We start from the raw sequence: 20,694 nt of genomic DNA on the forward strand, positions 1-20,694 counted from the left end.
CAAACGTTTGGTATCATTTTAAAGAAAACCGTTTGAATTTTCATAAAAGTGTTTAAAGTGATTAAAATTATTGTATATGTTGTCTGTGGAATAATAAACCTTTCCAAAAAAGAGGCGCTTTTTTTTGTAAACCCAAATTTAAAAGTGTACCTTAGGTTCTATGAGGTCTAAGTTGCTGTAATTGTTTTTGTTGGTTTCTGCACGTCAGTAATCATAGGAAAAAAGAAAAATGTCTCTATCATAATCTACGCAAAAGTTATTCTGTTCCAACCAATGAGAGAATGGAACCACTTATAGGAGTATTGGGCCAGTACGGACCTTTAATTTTTAAAGAATGCGGAGGTAAATAACGTCACAGACCCGCAGCGCAGAGTTTAGGGGGTTAACAAAAATAAACGGTTGAAGTTAGAATAGTTATTTTCATTCATTTATTTTCTTTTTGAACTTAGTCCTTTTATTAATCAGGGGTCGCCACAGCGGAATGAACTGCCAATTTATCCAGCATATGTTTTACGCAGCGGATGCCCTTCCAGCTGCAACCCATCACTGGGAACCCACGCCAACACATGGAGAACATGCAAACTCCACACAGAAATGCCAATGACCCAGCCGAGGCTCGAACCAACGAGCTTCTTGCTGCCACCCACTGCGCCACCGTGACGTTGACTAGTTCATTCATTCATTTTCTTTTCGGCTTAGTCCCTTTATTAATCTGGGGTCGCCAAAGCGGAATGAACCGCCAACTTATCCAGCATATGATTCACGCTGCGGATGCCACAGCGTGGAGAACATAGAACTCCACACAGAAATGCCAACTGACCCAGCCGAGGCTCGAACCAGTGACCTTCTTGCTGTGAGGCGACAGCACTACCTACTTTATGGTTTCTAAATAACCATTTAGGTCAACAATAACCTTGTGTGTGCATTATTGTAGTCTTATTGTGTAAATATTTCGAAATATTTTTTCAATTACTTTAAATTTAAAGTTATATAATGTAGTCATTTTCATCAGATTATCCTTTTTATTTTTTTATGTTTAGTTTTTACATCTTTTTATAACTTTTATTTATATAAAAAACAACAAAATGGTTGAGCTAAATAAAAACAATTCATTTGCATCAATATGCCTCAATAATTTGTAATATTTTATAATAAAAGGTGACATGGTGGCTCAGCGGTTAGCACTGTCATGACACAGCAAGAAGGTTGCTGGTTCAAGTCCCGGCTGGGTCCGTTGGCATTTCTGTGTGGAGTTTGCATGTTCTCCCTGTGTTGGCGTGGGTTTCCTCTGGGTGCTCCGGTTTTCCCTCACAGTCCAAAGACATGCGCTATAGGAGAATAGAATAAACTAAATTGGCCATAGTGTATGAGTGTGAATATGAGAGTGTATCCGACGTGTAAAACATGTGCTGGATAAGTTGGCGGTCAGCTGTGGTGACCCCAGATTAATAAAGGGTTTAAGCTGAAATAAAATTAATGAATTTTATAAAAAAATTATTTCCAGTAAAGTATTTATGATTTAATTTGCTATTTTTTTTGTTTTGTTTGTATAAATCTGTTAACACACACACACACACGCACGCACGCACGCACGCACGCACGCACGCACGCACGCACGCACACACACACACACACAATTTATTAGCTTAACAAGTTATTTTTATATATTATAATATTCAATATATAATATTTAATATATAAAGAAATGCATTGATCAACCACATCTTATAAATTAATTTGTATGTTCTATTTTCATTAATTCATTCATTTTTCTTCGGCTTAGTTCCTTCATTAATCAGGGTCACCAGAGCGGAATGAACCACCAACTTATCCAGCATATGTTTTACAGAGCGAATGCCCTTCCAGCTGCCACCCAGTACTGGGAAACATCCATACACACTCAGTCACACACATACACTACGGACAATATAGTTCATCCAATTCACCTATAATGCATGTCTTTGGACTGTGGGAGAAAACCCACGCCAAAACAGGGTGAACATGCAAACTCATGCAAACACAAAAATGCCAACTGACCCAGCCGAGACTCGAATCAGTGACCTTCTTGTTGTGAGGCGACAACACTGAGCCACCGTGTCGCCCCTTGTTCTATTTCCATTATATATTATGTTTAGCCCCATGTTTAATACATTAAGCTCTTGTCATATACAAATTGTATTATTAAAAATAATATTTAAAAAAATGCATAGAGTTTCACGTATTTGACCCTGATGCTCCTCCTGGTGGTCAAGTATATTCATAACCAAAACAAAAAACTCTGCTATAGTTGGTTTGAAGAATCTTTTTTTTAATAAAATCTGCACACATAATTGCATTTAGTACATTAAAATATAAAAGTATATATAGAAGATTTCAAAGAAATAACTTCAAGAAGTCAAGAAAACAAAATGTGAGTTTTCTCATTGTCGTCACCAACGTAAAACAAAGAGGAAAGACTGAAGAGTTTGAAATTAAACAAGGCCTCTTATGGGTTGCTGATGGGGAATGAAACGAAACTCGTCTTTGCATATAAAGAAAAGAACAGAAGGCCTCCGAGTCCAAAGAAAAGAACTTAAGGTGAACAGTATGTAAGTAAAACGCCATGGTTTCTCCTTCATTTGATGCGTTCAGTACCAGAGAGTGTGATGGATGATGGCTAACTAGTCACAGATGTGCAGGTGACCAGCTAACCAAACCCTTTAACCACATGATGACCCACAGTAAGGCCAGACCCGGGGCAACGGGTCTGTGAGTCTGAGTAAAATGCAGAAAAACAAACAAAACAAAAAAAAGCAGAAAGAGTAGAAGAGAATCGGGGGTAAACAGTTGTTTTAAGCAGTTGTTCTGATACATTTTTGTTCTTTTTTGGCACAATCTACTTCAGCCTCGACACATCCTTCATCTTACGCATCCTGCATGCTGGAGTTCATTTGGACAGAGACTTCTTAATCTGCTCCACTTCCATCTAAAACATAGAATTAAACATAGATGAGGTCTGTGTTGGGGGTGAACAAGAACTTTTGATAATTTATGGAATTAAAAGTAAAAAAAACGTTGTCCTAACAACATGTGAAGCATAATTTGCTGAGGGGGCTACAAATATTGACCTTAATAATAATAATAATAATAATAATAATAATAATAATAATAATAATAAACTGCAAATGAAAAGAAATAAGACTTCCCCCAGAAGAAAAAAATATTATAGAAAACATTGTGATAACTTCCATGGTCTATTAAACAACACTTCGGATATAGATGAAAAAAAAGAAAATAAATATTGCCTTCAACTCTGTAGACTTTATATGTAACAATACCAAAATAAAAGTCCTGTGAAGTGCTTTAAAATTAGCATTTTTCCTTTGCAAGTTGACGTAATCCCAACTGAAACAGTGCGAGACATATAGTAGCTCCTCCCCGTAATTTTGTCTTTGTTTGGAGGACACAAGCTTATAGATGTCCTTAAGATTATCTTAGCGATACTAACATAAATACTTATTTTGATTTTACAGGACTTTTAACAATTTATCCTCCCTCTGCTGGTTGACTGCAGTATAGGTCACAAACCTCCATTCTCTCCATGTAAATGAATATGCTTGACGAGAGTGTACATAAGTTCTCATCACGCTGATGTAATAAGCACTAGTGACAGGTCTCCTCACCTGCAGTGATATACGAATCCTCTTCTCCTCATCCAGTTCACTCACCAGCTGTTTGATTTCTTGTCTGAGGAAACAAATTAGAGATTAAAACACATCAATCAATCAATCAATCAATCAATCAATCAATACATAAACCAGTCAATCAACTAACAAACTATTCAATTAATTAATAAATAAACCAACCAACCAACAATTCATTCAATTATTAATAAACCAATCAACCAACCAACTAACCATTCAATCAATCAATAAATAAACCAACCAACCAATCAATTAACCAATCAAACAACCAACCATTAAATCAACCAACCAATCAATCAATCAACCAACTAACCAACCAACCATTCAATTAATCAATAAACGAACCAACTATTTATTCATTCAACCAATCAACCAACCAACCAACCAACATTCAATCAATCAATTAACCAACCATTTAACCAACCAATCAATCAACCAACTAACTAACAATTCAATCAATCAATAAATAAACCAACCAATCATTCAATGAACCAAATCAATCAATCAATCAATCAACAATCAATCAATCAATCAATCAATCAATCAATCAATCAATCAATCAATCAATACTCTTGTTCTTCCTACAACATCATCCTAAATGTCTCCCTTTTTCTTCCCTTTATTCTCTCCACTCATCTTTCGTGTAACCCCAGGCCCCGCCCCCAATGGTTCATACTTGTGCTGGCTCTTCATGAGCTCTACAGTTCCTTTCAGGTCTCGTAATTGTGCTCTGAGCTCCTCCAGCGTGGCGGGACCCTGTTCGCTCTTCCCTCTGGCATCAACCGAAGGCGAATGAGGCCGCAGTACAGCGCTGCCCTGGTGGAGAGACGACGATGATGATGAAGATGATGGACCACTGGGCTTAGGAGGTAAAGATGATTTCTCAGGAACCTGTGGAAAACCCCCATGAGACATCAGAACAACAGTTCCTTGAACATGAAGATGGACGTCTTTGGTTTCGGCCATTCTGCAGAGCCTCAGTCTCTCTGTATGTGTGTGTGTGTGTTTGTTTGTGTACGAGTGTGTATACAATATAGTGGCACCTTCAAGTTTTTGGACACTTTAAACCTGTTCCATTCAAGGACGATGAGTTTAACTATAATGATATAGATCTAAAAGCATAAAAGTTGCTGATTTTCTGGGCTGATAAATGATTAAAAAACATTGACAGCCAATCAGAATTCAGTTTGGTTTAAAGATTGTTAACGTTTAAAATGGCAGAGATAAAATGTTTATAATAAACAGAAAATACAGAATCCTCATTGGTGTGGATGCTAAAAAGTAATAGTTATTTACTTGTACAGTCTATTAAAAATTGAATTCTGTCCTTATTTAGTCACATCATGTCATTCTAAACTTGACTTTCTTTTATCTGAAGATATTTTCTTTATAATTAAAGTTAGTAGGGTCCCAAACAACAAGCAGTGCTGCTTTCACCTCTGATAATTGATTTTAGGCTCCAGAATTCAAGTAATGAAGATAATGTTGAACAAAATGTATAAGAATCATTTGCTTTTGTTGGTCATGGAACTTATTTTCTCTACAAAACTTCTGTTGAGGGGAACCAAGTTGATGCTAAAATTAGTGGTGTAATGGATCCCAAATCTCAAGGTTCGGCTCACACTATGGTTTTTTAGTCATGGATTGGTCAGATAAACAAAAAAGGGGAGACAAATGTAATTTGCTTTCCATTTATTACAAAAACAGTACTGCAAGAAACTTTTGGTTTCATAAAAAAATGAAGAAATAATCAGCTGAATAAAAATAAATGGTAAAATATTCAGTACTGAGAAAAATTCACTGTTACCACTACTGTTGTTGATAACACTAATTGTATAAATCTAACTTTATAATTAGTAAAACCCATATTTATTTTTAGTCTCATTTTCAATGAATGATTCAGTTATTCAATCAAAACTTCATGCTTTATTGCAAGATATGTGTCATTTCTGAAGAATTATTCAGTGCCATTTTTTGATGGCTGTTGTCGCCACCTTTAGGTTAAATATTGTAAATGTTGCCTGCAACTATAATTTTTGAGCACATTACGGTAATTTTAATCTTTACAAATAACATCTGTGTTTTTTTTAATCTAAATTATAAACTGCTATCCCAGTAATTTTGTGTTATTTGACTGTTTGTAACTTCGAAACTAACTCAAAAGACTAAAGACTGAATTTCTTGATTTTTGCATTTTTCAAACACAAGTTTAAATGCAGCAATTGGAAGGATTAATAAACATATGCAAATCACTAGCATTTATAATTTATGTTGAGTGGGTGTTGTGATCCCGATCTTTTAATGATTAATCGTGCAACTTACACTAAATGCATTGATGCAGGCTAAACAAGTAGTGACAGAAAACACTTTTAATGAAACCCAACACATCCTGAATAACCTACCACAACTTCTTCTGTCATCATCGTATTTTACAGGAAAGCCTAAATGCTTTCATACATGTGATTTGAATGACGCAAGAGGCGATCTCTCTGCGATCGTTACAAATTTAGGATTAATCTACAAGTAAAAAACAAATTAATCCGTGGGTCATGTGTGTTCCGAACCGTGGGTTGTGATCCGTACGAATCACGGATCAACCATGATCCATTACACAATCATTACAAAAATACATATTTTGTCCCCAGTGACTTTCATTGAAAAACACAACTTTCAAAATACACAGAAAAAAAGAAAGTCATACAGATTTAGAAAGACACCAGTGAGCAAATGATGAATAATTTTTCATTTTTGGGGGAACTGCCCCTTTAAGACACTTACTTTATTATCATTTTAAAAATGTGACTAAAGTCTCCAAAAAACAATTCTTTTTGTGTCACAATGCACAAAAATGCTTGACTATGGCGCCCTCTTGTGGCAGGACAGGGATGTGCATGCAAAAAGGAGGGGATGGGTGTGAGGGGCGGAGTCAGGGGAGGGAGTGGGGCTTACTGTTATAACTGGCACTGCCTTGGGCATCTTCTTGGAGTTGTCATGAGTTTTGGGAGTGAATGAGTCCTGCTCCTCCTTTCCCGTCACCTTGTCTCTCCTCTCCTCCTCTGGAGATGAGGAGTCCAGGAGGTCAGGACTAGAGAGAGAGGACTAGAGGGAGAGAGAGATTTAAAGCACCGTAACCAGATAACCCACAGACAGGCGAAGCTGAAGGTAAGCCCATGTGACGTTCACACCTAGCAAATAGCACAATCATATCTGACGGATTACTGATGTACAACTGAAAGGTCACAAATATATGACACAGAGTCAGTTGATTGCACCTGATAGGTGGGAAAACACTCTGATTGATTAAAGATAATGGTAAACATAATGGTAAACAAGCACGTGCGTGTGGAAGGCATTGTCATTATTAACTTTCATAATAGATTAAAATTAAAGTATATTACACAATGGAGTAATTAAAATATTTTGTATAATAAAGTATTTTACATTTGAAATGTTTGAAATGTTATACTGTACATGTTATTTATTTTACTCATTGTATTCACTGAAAAAAAAATATTTGAAGATGATTCCTTAAATTTACAAACATTTTAAATGTAAGTGGTTGATCATGCGACTCAATGCACCATCGTGACGCCTGTCAATACTTTAGTCAACTAAAAAAATAATGTTCAATATTAATGATAAATGTAATTTATACATACTGTACATCTTTGTATGAAATTTGTATGAAACGTATAATCTGAGCATTACCAGCATTAACCTCATATGAAATTAAATTCTTTTGGATTTAGAACCAAATTATTAATTAATTCATTCAGTCATTTTCTTTTCGGCTTAGTCCCTTTATTAATCAGGGGGTCGCCACAGGGAAATTAACCGCCAACTTATCCAGCACATGTTTTACGCAGCGGATGCCCTTCCAGCTGCAACCCATCTCTGGGAAAAGAACCAAATTATTACATACAAAAAACAGGCTAAACTTAAGTTTAAAGTTTATTAAAATGTTTTTTTTTACTTATTTTAAGAGAAAAAAATCATGCTGCAATAATCTGTCAAGAGGAGTACATACATATCAATTCAAATCTAGAACAGGGGTTTACAAACTTTTCAACCCGTGACCCCAAAATAACAATTCCAGTGACTCGCGACCCCCAAACTCATGTGAGATGGTTATAAATATACAAATGTTGCACGCATAACAATAGGCCTAGATAAACCCAAGCATATTGACAACACAAAAAAACAGTCTAACAACCATATAATTTTATAGTGATTTATTATTTAATTTAATATTAACCTCCACCAAAAGAGACTGGTGGACACAATGTTTTCAGAGAAAGTTTATTCTTGGTTTAATTTTGGAGGCTGCCAATCAGAGATCATGCTCAATGTTCAGTTGTGGCCTGTATTTATTTGTAATATATTTGATTGCCATAAAAGTGTCAGAAAGTTTAACCTGATGCTATAAAATCAATCTGCCACATCTGACGCTATTACTGTGTTGTTAATCTAACATAACAACCAATCCTATGAAAAAGATATTAGCTGAATATAAAAAAAAATAAGACTGATTGGTTTTCCTTTGCATGTTGTTGTGTTTTTATTTGCATGTTGTTGTCTTTGCATGTTATTATTATATAACTATGTATCTATTATATGGTTTAATAAAATTTATTTGACTTTGGAAATCACCAAGCGACCCCCTGTTATTATCCCATGACCCCAACTTTGGGAACCACTGATCTAGAATATAAAACATTTTGAGGATCTAATAGCATTGGCATAGATTTACTCTCTAACTAAAACAGCCATTTTTATTGAAATTATAATTTTCATTTATTTAATGTATCTCTTTTGGGTCAAAATCCATGACCTGAATGTATCATGAGGATTAACTAAACAATAGGTCTCCAACTACATTCCTTGAGGTCCGCAGGAGGTCCTTAGGGTTCTGCTCCAACCCTAATCAAAGACAGCTGATCCAAATAATCAAGGTGTTCAAGCAGGTGTGAGTTGGAGGTGGTTGGAGCTAAACTATGCAGAGCTGTGGCCCCCCAGGAATCGATTTTGGGACCATTGAACTAAACCATAAATTATTATTTAAAATAAAGTTAATAATTTAAAGAAAATAAATATTTCTAATTGCCGAAGCTCAACTTATCATCGATGTTTTTACTATACAGATATTTTATTAAAAAGATCATAAAAATGACAAAAACAAAGATCAAAATTACTTTAAAATGAAAATAAAATCATTTAAAATAATTCATAATATACAATTTCTAATAGTAGATCAATACTAAAAAAAAAACAGTGTTAAACATGCAAAAAAAAAATACAAATGAATAATAAAAATAACCAGTGTGACTCACAGATGTGAAGGTCTGCGAGCGTGGTCTTCGGTCCGTCACACGGGGCCGTGATGTGGTCGGGTGGTTCAGCTTTTCTGTGGACAAGACGATGCAGTCGAAGTCTTCTACATCTTCAGTCGAGCGTCACACACAAATACAAACATAAACACACAGGACCACATATATATCACATGCATACATGTCACAAACACACACAGAAAAAACACGCCAGACTATGATCGCATTTCCAGAATGCAAGTGAATGAAGTGAGATGGACAGAGAGCTGTTGTAATCTGATTAGATATGGATTATTATAAGATTTATTAGTCATGACAGGGTTATTCTGGACTGAAGGACGGGGACTCACCAACATCTACAGATTTGTCGGCAGTGCCATCAGACTTTGGACTCTCACATCTGTGCAAAAGACAGTTCAACTTTATTACCAAAAGAGAATATTATTATTATTGTTAATATTAGCACTGGAGATTTATTCTTGTGAACTGGTTTATTATACTAATTGAATCCACTGAAAATCTAAACGATTCACTGAGTCTTTGGAATCACTGGACAGAGGTTGTTTGGAAAGGTAGTTTCAAAGATTAAATGATTCACTGATTCATTTTAATTTCTCTACATAACCTGTTTTGAAGGTTATAATCTATCTGTAAACAAAACTTTTAACTAATAGGAATCACTGTTCAGAATTCACCTGATTTTAAATTAATTAAAATTTTAAATGTTTAGTGAGCACTAAATGAATCTATTTTAAAATGATTCCATACAAAATGGCTCACTGATTCATTGGAATCCCTACACAGAATATATTTGAGAGATTTTAAATGAATTGAAATATGAAACAATTGACTGATTTAGTGTAATTACTATATTTAATTCATTCAATAGTTCTAAATAAATCCATGCAAAAACTATTTGATTCGCTAAATTGAACAGAATCAATTAACAGGAATCGTTTGGATAGTTTAAATCTGTTCAAAAACCAAATGACTCACTGTTTCATTAATGTCACAGCTCAGAAGCTGTTTGGGTGGTCTTAAATGAATCTATAAAATGATATGATTCACTTATTTATTCTAATTACTTCAAAGAAGTTGTTTGTTTGCTTTTATAAATCATTTCTAAAAACCAAATAGCTCATTGATTCATTGAAATCACTACACAGTTGTGCTATTTAGATAGCATTAAATGAATCTATTATATAATGAAGGATTTTAAAACACAAAAACAAAAAGGATTTTAATAACAAACAAATATTTAGTGCAAATTCTATTAAAAGCTGTTAAAAGTGTAACGTTTTTAATTCTGTCTAAAAAAATACTGTTCTGATTGCAGAAATAAATGTTATCATCCTGATACTTCTTCGATAAGACATTATGCATGAATGTTTATTTTATTATCCTGTTATTATTATTTAGTGACACTTTCAGTTTTAAGGATCACTCGATTTTTTTTTAATTGGCTCAAGTCACCTAGACGTAAACAAAACTTGAGTTTTACCGTTTATGAATCCATTCAGCCAATCTCCGGTTCTGGCGGGAACACTTTTAGCTAGGCTTAGTTTAGTATAAATCATTTATCCAGATTAGACCATTAGGATCTCACTCAAAAAATGCCGAAAATTATTTAAAGCTTGACTCTTTAGTAGGTTTTTTGTATGTATATAGGTTCAAGACTGATGAAAAATAAAATTTTTAAAATGCTATTTTCTAGGTCAACATGGCTAGGAACCATGCTAGGAACTATACCCTCATTGTGGCAATTCAATGATTTATGCTAAGCTAAGTTAAAAGTGCTCCCGCCAGACTCAAAGATCAGCTGAATGATTAGGAACTTTAGGACCTATACCATCATTGTGGCAATTCAACAATTTATGCTAAGCTAAGTTAAAAGTGCTCCCGCCAGACTCAAAGATCAGCTGAATGATTAAGAACTATAGGACGTATACCATCTTTGAAGCAATTCAATGATTTATGCTAAGCTAAGCTAAACTAAAAGTGCTCCTGCCAGGATTAAAGATTAGCTGAATGATTAGGAACCATAGGACGTATATCATCATTGTGGCAATTCAATGATTTATGCTAAGCTAAGATAAGCTAAGCTAAAAGTGCTCCCGCCAGACTCAAAGATCAGCTGAATGGATTCAAAAATGGTAAAACTCAAGTGTTTAACTCCAGGAAACCTGAAATGAGTCTATTTAAAAGAAAACAGTTTCTTTAAGATGTATTAAATACATTTTTCAAGAAAAAACTGCCCTGTAAGCCAATGAAAAACTCAAAAACAGACTTGATCCAGCATTAACACTAAAGCATCATACCTTGTATACAATGGACTAAGTACCTCAACCAGAAATACAGTATGTGCATGATACCCAAGTGTCTGTACAGCGCAGTATGTTTTGATGCTGTTAAATGTGTGTTTGTGTGTAAGACTGACGGTATATTGGGCACAGCTGGTCTCTCTGGTCTGTCCGGCCGTTTAGGCGGCAGGGATGACGGTCGATTCAATGACGAGTTGTTGTTTTTCGGGGGAAGAGGCTTCTTTGGAAGAACCACTGGCAGTGACGGCTTCGGGATCTCACCCAGCCTGGACTCCTCACCTACATATGACCATCATAATCATTATTTATGACTATACAATGAAAGAGGGGTTTGTCAAAGTCAAAAAAATAAAAATAATTCAGAGAGACATTACCTACCTTTTTCCTCGGCTCTGTGCGGGAGAGATTCAGGTCGCTCTGGTGGGACCTTTTTTGTCTCTGTCTTTTTGTCTGTGGATCAATAGACACAATATAAAGAGTTCAACAGGGCACAGCGGATTCACAGACCAGCTTTCAGCTAAAGTGACATAGAAATAAGTGAGAAGAATTAGTCTATAAGATCTCAAACTATATCTGGGATTTGAATCTAATTATAGTTTTGAAAAATACTGTTTCAGTAATGTTTAATATTGGTGGTTAAGATGTATTTTGGCTGATCAGATTGCCAGTAGACCAGGAAGTCTTTGCTAATAAACAGTTAATTCACTGCAAAGATTCATGATTCATAAATAATTCAAGGAAGCTATGAAAAACATCAGTCTATTTATATTTTATGCGAAGTCTGAGTAATCTGGTTCCTCCTACACAAATTCACAGACCAGTGAACACTGAAATGACAGAGAATGGTTTCTAAAACTCATTAAACAGACACATGGTAGATTTTTACACCACAAGGAGGAGCCAGAGATCACTTGAAGGGATATGTTAGTTTAAATAAGATATATCAAATGTTGTAAAACGATTTTTTAATATAACATAATATAAAACTGAGGTGACATGACTTAATTTGGACATACAATATGTTTTTATACATATTTAATGGTTAATTGTTTTTGTAAAATAAAATCATAATCAGGCAAATTATGTATGAACAGTAGCACAATATAATATAATATAATATAATATAATATAATATAATATAATATAATATAATATAATATAATATAATATAATATAATATAATATAATATAATATAATATAATACGGTCAAATCAAAAGAATTGCACTGTGAAATACATATAGTACCCTATCTCTCACTGTATACAACACACTGTAATATCTGAGAGTGATCCAGTAAAAGTTATACATGTTTATATACCCACATATGAATAACAGATGGGCATGTAAACGTAAAAGAAATCAAATATAAAAATTCAGACAGAGTAGTGTGTTACCTGTGATATGTTTTGTGGTTGGTGCTGCAGGAGGAGGTGGTTTCTTAGGTCTCTGTAAGCACACACAAAGTTGAAACACACAGTAGACCTACTAGAACACACACGTACAGCTCGCCCTCATATTAAAACACATACAGATAACCATACACAATTGTCCAATATGGCAAGACACTGCAAAAAAAGGGTCAATTCTGAAATTTTGAGCATTTTGGATTTTCATTTAGTGTTTTCTAGGGGCTTATTAAAAGAAAACACCCAGAATGCACATTTTCAATGGATGCAAATTGTATATTTGTTTCTCCTGCACAATCACCTCTGCTGTTCATACACATTCCCTAATAATTCCCTCTGCAAAAACCTAATACGCAACCCTAATATGTAAAAAAACAAACAATTTTAAACAGGACTTCATCCAATGACCAGGTTTTTGTGCTAAAAATGTATGCAAAACAAGCTCAAATATAACTAAACTATGCATAATTTGCACTTTTTTTTTTTTTACCTTATCCACCTGCAGTGTCTTGCCTTAAAAAATCCCTTCAAACCAAACAGCACTAAAACATTAAAGTGCATGCTGCTCATTCAGGCAAAGGGTAAAGAGAGAGGCAAAGGTAGAGGACAGAGGGAGCATCAGTGTGTGCATGTATGTGTGTTTCTCTGTGAGACTGAGGCCCTCTGTCATTGAGGTCAGTAGGAAACTCTCCGCTGGAAAAGGCTGAAGTGTGTCAGTGAGAGACAAAAATAAGATCTTACCTCTTTTTCTACCTCAGGGATAAATAACTTGACAAAGTTGTCTGGAAACACTCCCTTTTTGCCGTTCAGCTCTCCGAGCCACCAACCAGCGTCTGCACAGTCCTACAAACACACACATTTCATCAGCCTGTGGCCTAACCGGACTAGACGTGATGTCAGAGACTGTTTGTCCACTGAAATGGCAAATACTGAAAATGGCAATCAGAAAGGTAGTTGATGAAAAATACATAGTACAGAGAATTTTTTTTTTCTCCACACACTATATCCGTTCTTTATACGTGCATTCACATGGCTGGTATATTTGGTCAACTTACTGGCAATTTAGTGAGCTTCACAGTGTCAATATACATGGACAGTGTGCTTAATGAGGATCATAACAGAGGCTGCTATAGCCAAATCTTTGGTCCTTAATTTATTAAATCAATGCCAAACGCTCAATGCCAAACCTCAGTTTCAAAAGTGCCAGCAGCAACAATCTTGGGCTGGGGACAATGTGAAACATGTATTGTCCTCTGATGAGTCCACCTTCACTGTCTTTTCCACATCCAGGAGAGTTACGGTGTGGAGAAGCCCCAAAGAAGCATACCACTCAGACTGTTGCATGCCCAGAGAGAAGCATAGGGCAATTTCATGGCATTGCCTAGACCCAATACTTGTGGTAGATGGGCACATCACTGCCAAGGACTACCAAACGGTTCTGAAGGACCATGTACACCCAATGCCTCTGTATTCTAAAGACGGTGCAGTGTATCAGGATGATAATGCACCAATACACACAGCAAGACTGGTGACCGAGGGGTTTAATAAACATTAATGAGAAGTTGAACATCTCCCATGGCCTGCACAGCCACCAGACCTAAATATTATTAAGCCACTTTGCTGTGGAGTAGCGAGTCAGGAAATGTTTTCCTCCACCATCATCATGTACTGACCTGGTGTCTATTCTGCAAGAAGATCCCTCTGTCCACTGTGGAGGACTTGTTACTGTTATTCCCAAGACGAATTGATTCTGTATTGGCCTCAAAAAGAGCCCCTACACCATACTGATATTGTAATCTAAAACCAGGCCAGTTTTATTGTCCAACCCCTGTATATACAGCACAGTAACTTTACAAATCATACCAGCCATGTGCATTATTATTAATAAACGGTCAGACCAACATTTTATTAATAAACAGAAAGCTCAAACTCACCTTATTGATAATCGTAACAATATCTCCCTCTTTGATTGACAGCTCATCTTCATTCTGAGCTTCGTAGGGGAAAATAACTTTGCAAAACTCCTTTGCTGTAATTTGAATTTGCACAGTCACATCAAGAATCAATTGTGTTGCATTTGCATACAATTTGAATATATAAACAGTTTGAATCGAAATGTAGCACAGCAGCACATGTGTGATATAATGCTGATACCTTTGGCCTTGTTCTCATGCTCTGCCTTCATGGTCTCCTGGCCAATAGCTGGAGTCGCTTTCTTCACCATCTGAGGCTGAGGAGAAACATACACATATTTTGACAAGTGAAATACACGGCCATTCACAGAAAATAAAGTCAAAATATTTATATTGTGAAATATTACAATTAATAAATAACAATGACATTTTTAATCTTGATTGTGCATTTAAATATTCAGTCAAATATGCTGATTTGCTGCTCAATCCTTTGACTATTAATCTTAACAACTTGTTCTGCTTAATATTTCTGTTAAAACTCACACATTTTTTAAGAATGAATAAAAAACAACAGCATTTATTTATTTTTATCCATTATAAATGTCTTCACTGTCATTTTTTAAAATACATGCATTCATTTATTTTTAAATCTCTTATTGAAGACATTACAAATCATGCTATTATGCTAATTTGATGTTCAAGCAACACATTTTCTTGCTACCATTTCTGAAATTTTTTTTTTGCTTTTTAATATTTTTGTGGAAACTGACACCTTGTTTTCTGAAAATGAATAAAAACTGCATATATATCTAAAATAAGTTTTTGTAGTATTACAAATTTCTTTACTAATTTTGTATTAAAATAATAACAAGTGTAAAAAAAGAAAAATGAAGATTATAGAAATCATGCTAACATTTACTGCTCAATGAACATTTAATTTTATTTATTTTCATTAAAAAGCAGGGAGGGAGGGGGGGGGGGGGGGGGGTTCTCCTTTCTTTCTTCAGGAGAAACCTCCCTGCTCTCCCCCCTCTGAGCATCATGGACAGCATTGTGGCAGCAGTAGTGTCATTCAGGTTCCTGGGCACCACCATCTTTCAGGACTTGAAGTGGGACACTCACATTAGCTACGTTTTCATCCCATTTTTATGCACATTTTGGATATGTGCATAAAAAAACGGTGGATGGAAATGCCAAGATGTGCATACATTTTGAAAATGCGCATAAAAAAACCTATGTGCATAAAGGAGTAGGATAAACTTTTTATTCGATGAGAAAAGATGCGCATAAACTACGGAAACACTTTTACTGAACAAATTCCAGTATGCGTATTAAAAAAAGGTCATGTGATTTTGTAATAAGAGATCATGTGATGATGTTGAAATGTTGTTTTGGTCATTCTAAAATGCCTTAACCAATTCAATATTAGTGTTAATATATTATTAATGACCTCCAGAATCAAGAGCGTCTGTGTTCCACGTCTTACGCCTTCAGATGCCATCGCGCGTTCACTGCGTGTCAGGACTGTCTTCTGAGGCGCAACTCATTTATCAAATAAGGAAAAGATTCACACAAATTCTCCTAACGCAGCAAATTCCATTTTTATTGTTGATATTTGGTGTAAGATAATCAGGAAGTGACGATTTTGTTCGATTTGACTGATTGGATGGAAACGCTGGTTTATTTTTCATTTTTGTGCATAAAGATAATTCACATTTTTGGATGAAAACATAGCTAATGACCCCATTGTCAAAAAAGCTTAACAGAGGCTGTATTTTCTTCATCAGCTGAGGAAGTTTAATCTTAAAAGGAGCCGTTGAAACAGTTCTACATTTCCATCACTGAATCAAACCTTTGCACGTCAATAACTGTTTGGTTTAGCTCAGCTACCAAATCTAACCTCTAAAGACTACGTTGGATAGTTCGGACTGCTGAGTGAAACACTGGTACAACCCTCCCTACTCCCCAAGATCTGTACTTATCCAGAGTAGAAGGGCTGCCAAAATCACTCTGGACCCCTCACACACTGCCTCTTTGAACTTTTACCTTCTGGTAAACGGCTACGCTACAGAGCACTCTGCACCAAAACAGCCAACACAAACAAACATTTTCTTCCCTCAGGCAATCCATAACATGAACACTTGGTAATCGAAGTTGTGAAACAAACATCACTACTTTTTTATCAAGATAGGCTCATTCTTAAAAACGTAGCCCTATATATATTTCTGGAAACCGCGAATTGTGTAGCCTGAAGTACGTATGGCTGCATTACGTCTTTAAAATGAATGCTACGGGCCGTTATGACACTGTTCCTTTTCATGCTTACAATCTGACTGCTTACCTCCGGATGGACAGAACAGTTACAAAAAGCAGTCAAGACAAAAACAGAAACCAAAAAATAAAATAAACAAGTAAGTAACAGGGTGAGAATGTGGTAAAATGTAGTAAAAATCAGGCGAGGGCTTTTCCTTTTCTGAATTGCTTTTTAAATCTGTCGGTTGGGTTTAGGGATGGGGTGGGCGGGTCAATCTGTGCTATTGAAAATACTATTGGTTGGGTTTAGGGAAGGAGGAGGGTCGGTCAGTCAGTCAGCCAGTCGGCCGAAGCCTTTGGAGGATTTTCGCAGGAACAGCAGGCGCTAATGACACTCGCAAGAGAAATGTTAAATCTGAAAAAGCGTACACAGCTTCCTCTGGTGGATTCGCGAAAACAAAAACCGCAAACAAATGTAGCTCCTGGGACGTATTTGCCACTCTCCAGAAATGTATACAGGGCTACATTTTCAGAATGGTTGTTTTTATACACATATACACTTTATTTAACAACATACTTTACATGCAAATTTGTACATAACAGCTGCACATATAACATTGTATATAGTAATATACCTAAACATACACTTGTCAATTTGTATATATTTTTCTTATTCGTTTATTATCTGTTTTTTGTCCTTTCTCTGTCATTCTGTTGCACTGTAGAAGCTCTGTCACAAAAACAAATTCCTTGTGTGTGTGAAGATACCTGGCAATTAAACTCTCTCTGATTCAGATTCTGAAAAGTGAAGTTTCATAAACCAAATTTCGAGAGGAGCACGTGATATGATTGAGCACGTCTGGCCACTCATCTGTAATCAGTAATAATCCAATCAGAGTGATCCTAGTTTACTATAAATGGATCATTTTCTCCCTAATGTTTTATCTTCATTTGGAAGAATGCTTCCCGCTACAAACGCTCCAGCATTTAACCTAGGCTTCAGCATTGTTTAAACCTTTCAACGTGGAAGAACAAACAAACAGCAACAACAACTCCAGCCAGAACCCCGCTCTCCCCAAAACTTCAGCCGCTGCTTCGCCAACTATCAAGCCTGAATTACAGCAAGACGCCGGCCCACCAGCTCTTCCAACTTCTACTCCTACTGCCCCACTCAACGCAAGCCACACCTTCCATTAAACTCAAGACGCCAGCGATCCAAGCCATTTCTATGAAGCCTGACTCTCACTGATATCCTAGAGGTCCACTTTCGGTAACGTACATGCTTTAAGCGGAAGCTTCGCTACATAACTACACTCTAACAAAGACTAAACATTTTATAAAAGTTTTGAAAGATGAGACCAGCGTGAATCAAATGATTTCAATAAAGAACTCACCTCTCAACCTCCCGCCTGTCCACAGATCCATAACTTTCTGACTGCAGAAGTAATTCGATTGCAACTGATCAAGCAATCTTTTCCAAAAACATTAGTCCACAACATACTCATATGTTGATAACCGTCCATGGAAGGATGCACTGTTTTCAGTCAAACCAGCTGCTGGAGCGCGTGCAGCAAAATAGTCTTTCAAGCACAAATACTATAGCGATTTTGCTTGTCAAAATGGCCGCCGACCTTTTGCACTCTGACGGATACTCCAAGGAACCAAAAGGAGAAATGTCACCATCCAATGAGCTTTCCAAACTTAAGATGACCCCGCCTTATCTCTTGACAGTTTCATGAATGGACTGAGTGCTAAGACTTTGTGAATGAATCCGGCCAGATCACGTTAAGATTCCGAACGTGATGATATTTATCTTGGACTTAGTAAAAGCCCATGACAAATCAGTACATTCTCACAGTTCCTACTAAGTGGTGACATCGTTTTTAAAGTTAAAGGTTGATGTTGGCAGTTGATTATTTACACTTTATATAAAAAAAAAAAAAAAAAAAAAAAATTATAATAACCCCTCTGCCACATCTAATCTGATAGCCATGGAACCAACGAAAAGAGTATTACCCAGCCAGTGAAAAACATTCAACACAAAGCATTGAAGCTCTTTTGCAACATGCCAATAGCTACTCTTATATCAATACACATGAGTGCCATAGTCACGCTTATAATGACAAGTCAGTGGGACGAGAAACAGCGAAGAAACAACTTCCTGCTTGACTGCTACGAACAAAGAGGACATTTCTGGCAGTAGAATAACGTTTCATCCACTGACTCTGTTAGATACATTTTGCTTTTAAACAAACTACTATATCACTAAGGGGTTAAACTCCACTTCACCATACCATCACCTCACCTGCTCTTCAAGAGGTACTTCCAGGACCACCAGCCAAGACACGGCCCATATCCTCAGCTCTTCATCCATCTGCCACCCTGCAGGGGGACGAATGTCCACTTCTACAACCCTTGCTTATTGTGACATCTAAGCTATTGTAACATGTATTAACAAAGGCGCTTCCATTCACAGTTGACAACGCTCTGACGAAGCGACCTTGCATGAATATCAGCTAAAACATTTAATTATGTCTGCTGTACATGTACCATGTCGTGACCATTTAATCTCTAATTCTTTCTTGTTTTCTCATTTTAGAGGTCATGGTTACCAGCTCCAGAAACTACCCTTATTCAACCCATCACACTCTATATCCATTTCCAAATGTATTCACACTCTTCACAAAGATGCATTTCCCCTCATACAGCCCACACACTTTAGGCCATATTCACACTAGCCCCTTTTGCCTCATACAGCCCACACACTTTAGGCCACATTCACACTAGCCCCTTTTGCCTCATACAGCCCACACACTTTAGGCCATATTCACACTAGCCCCTTTTGCCTCATACAGCCCACACACTTTAAGCCATATTCACACTAGCCCCTTTTGCCTCATACAGCCCACACACTTTAAGCCATATTCACACTAGCCCCTTTTGCCTCATACAGCCCACACACTTTAAGCCATATTCACACTAGCCCCTTTTTTGCCTCATACAGCCCACACACTTTAGGCCATATTCACACTAGCCCCTTTTACCTCATACAGCCCACACACTTTAGGCCATATTCACACTAGCCCCCTTTTGCCTCATACAGCCCACACACTTTAGGCCATATTCACACTAGCCCCTTTTGCCTCATACAGCCCACACACTTTAGGCCATATTCACACTAGCCCCTTTTACCTCATACAGCCCACACACTTTAGGCCATATTCACACTAGCCCCTTTTGCCTCATACAGCCCACACACTTGAGGCCATATTCACACTAGCCCCTTTTGCCTCATACAGCCCACACACTTGAGGCCATATTCACACTAGCCCCTTTTTGCCTCATACAGCCCACACACTTGAGGCCATATTCACACTAGCCCCCTTTTGGTTTTTGAAAAGTCTGAATTAACATAATTTCAATCCCACATTTCATCCCATCATAGCTGATCTAACTAGGCAGGAGGAGGAAGCTCTGCCTTTCTTTATTAATAAGCCCCCCCCCCCCCCCCCCCCATTCACCCATTTCAAACACTATTCGCTTTCTTACACCTCAAGAGAACAATACCACATCACGGAAGCACAGCTGATCTTCTCCAACTGACCTCCACCCTCATGCATTTCTAGCCCTTGTCTCCTCTTTTCTTCCTTTAATTTCCCTCCAAATTCAAACTATCCCATACTTCCATTTACTCTTTCACCACAGCTCTGACCCATTTAGAGGTCACCCAAGTGTCAATTGATGTAGCAGCAATGCTCTAAACAAGTCAGATACACTTACACTTCAAATA

General features: G+C 36.7%; 1 protein-coding gene across 4 annotated transcripts in view; it reads right to left on the reverse strand.

Moving 5' to 3' along the window:
* Positions 1 to 2,291: 2,291 nt before the first annotated feature.
* Positions 2,292 to 20,694, reverse strand: part of sh3kbp1 (SH3-domain kinase binding protein 1) — a 106,239-nt gene continuing 87,836 nt past the window's right edge. The window contains exons 7-18 of one of the 4 annotated variants that reach the window (XM_056450446.1): positions 14,893 to 14,968; positions 14,673 to 14,767; positions 13,480 to 13,581; positions 12,727 to 12,778; positions 11,710 to 11,781; positions 11,448 to 11,610; positions 9,361 to 9,410; positions 9,014 to 9,087; positions 6,633 to 6,782; positions 4,360 to 4,574; positions 3,663 to 3,726; positions 2,292 to 2,965 (exon numbers count right to left, since the gene is read on the reverse strand). In XM_056450446.1, coding sequence (XP_056306421.1) covers positions 2,927 to 2,965; positions 3,663 to 3,726; positions 4,360 to 4,574; positions 6,633 to 6,782; positions 9,014 to 9,087; positions 9,361 to 9,410; positions 11,448 to 11,610; positions 11,710 to 11,781; positions 12,727 to 12,778; positions 13,480 to 13,581; positions 14,673 to 14,767; positions 14,893 to 14,968 — 1,152 coding nt within the window. In that variant the 3' untranslated portion in view covers positions 2,292 to 2,926. Of the gene's footprint in view, positions 2,966 to 3,662; positions 3,727 to 4,359; positions 4,575 to 6,632; positions 6,783 to 9,013; positions 9,124 to 9,360; positions 9,411 to 11,447; positions 11,611 to 11,709; positions 11,782 to 12,726; positions 12,779 to 13,479; positions 13,582 to 14,672; positions 14,768 to 14,892; positions 14,969 to 20,694 lie in introns of all 4 variants that reach the window. The other 3 variants (XM_056450445.1, XM_056450447.1, XM_056450444.1) reach the window with 3 other exon arrangements.

This window comes from Danio aesculapii, chromosome 24 (assembly GCF_903798145.1).
Source record: "Danio aesculapii chromosome 24, fDanAes4.1, whole genome shotgun sequence".
Classification (NCBI taxonomy): domain Eukaryota; kingdom Metazoa; phylum Chordata; class Actinopteri; order Cypriniformes; family Danionidae; genus Danio; species Danio aesculapii.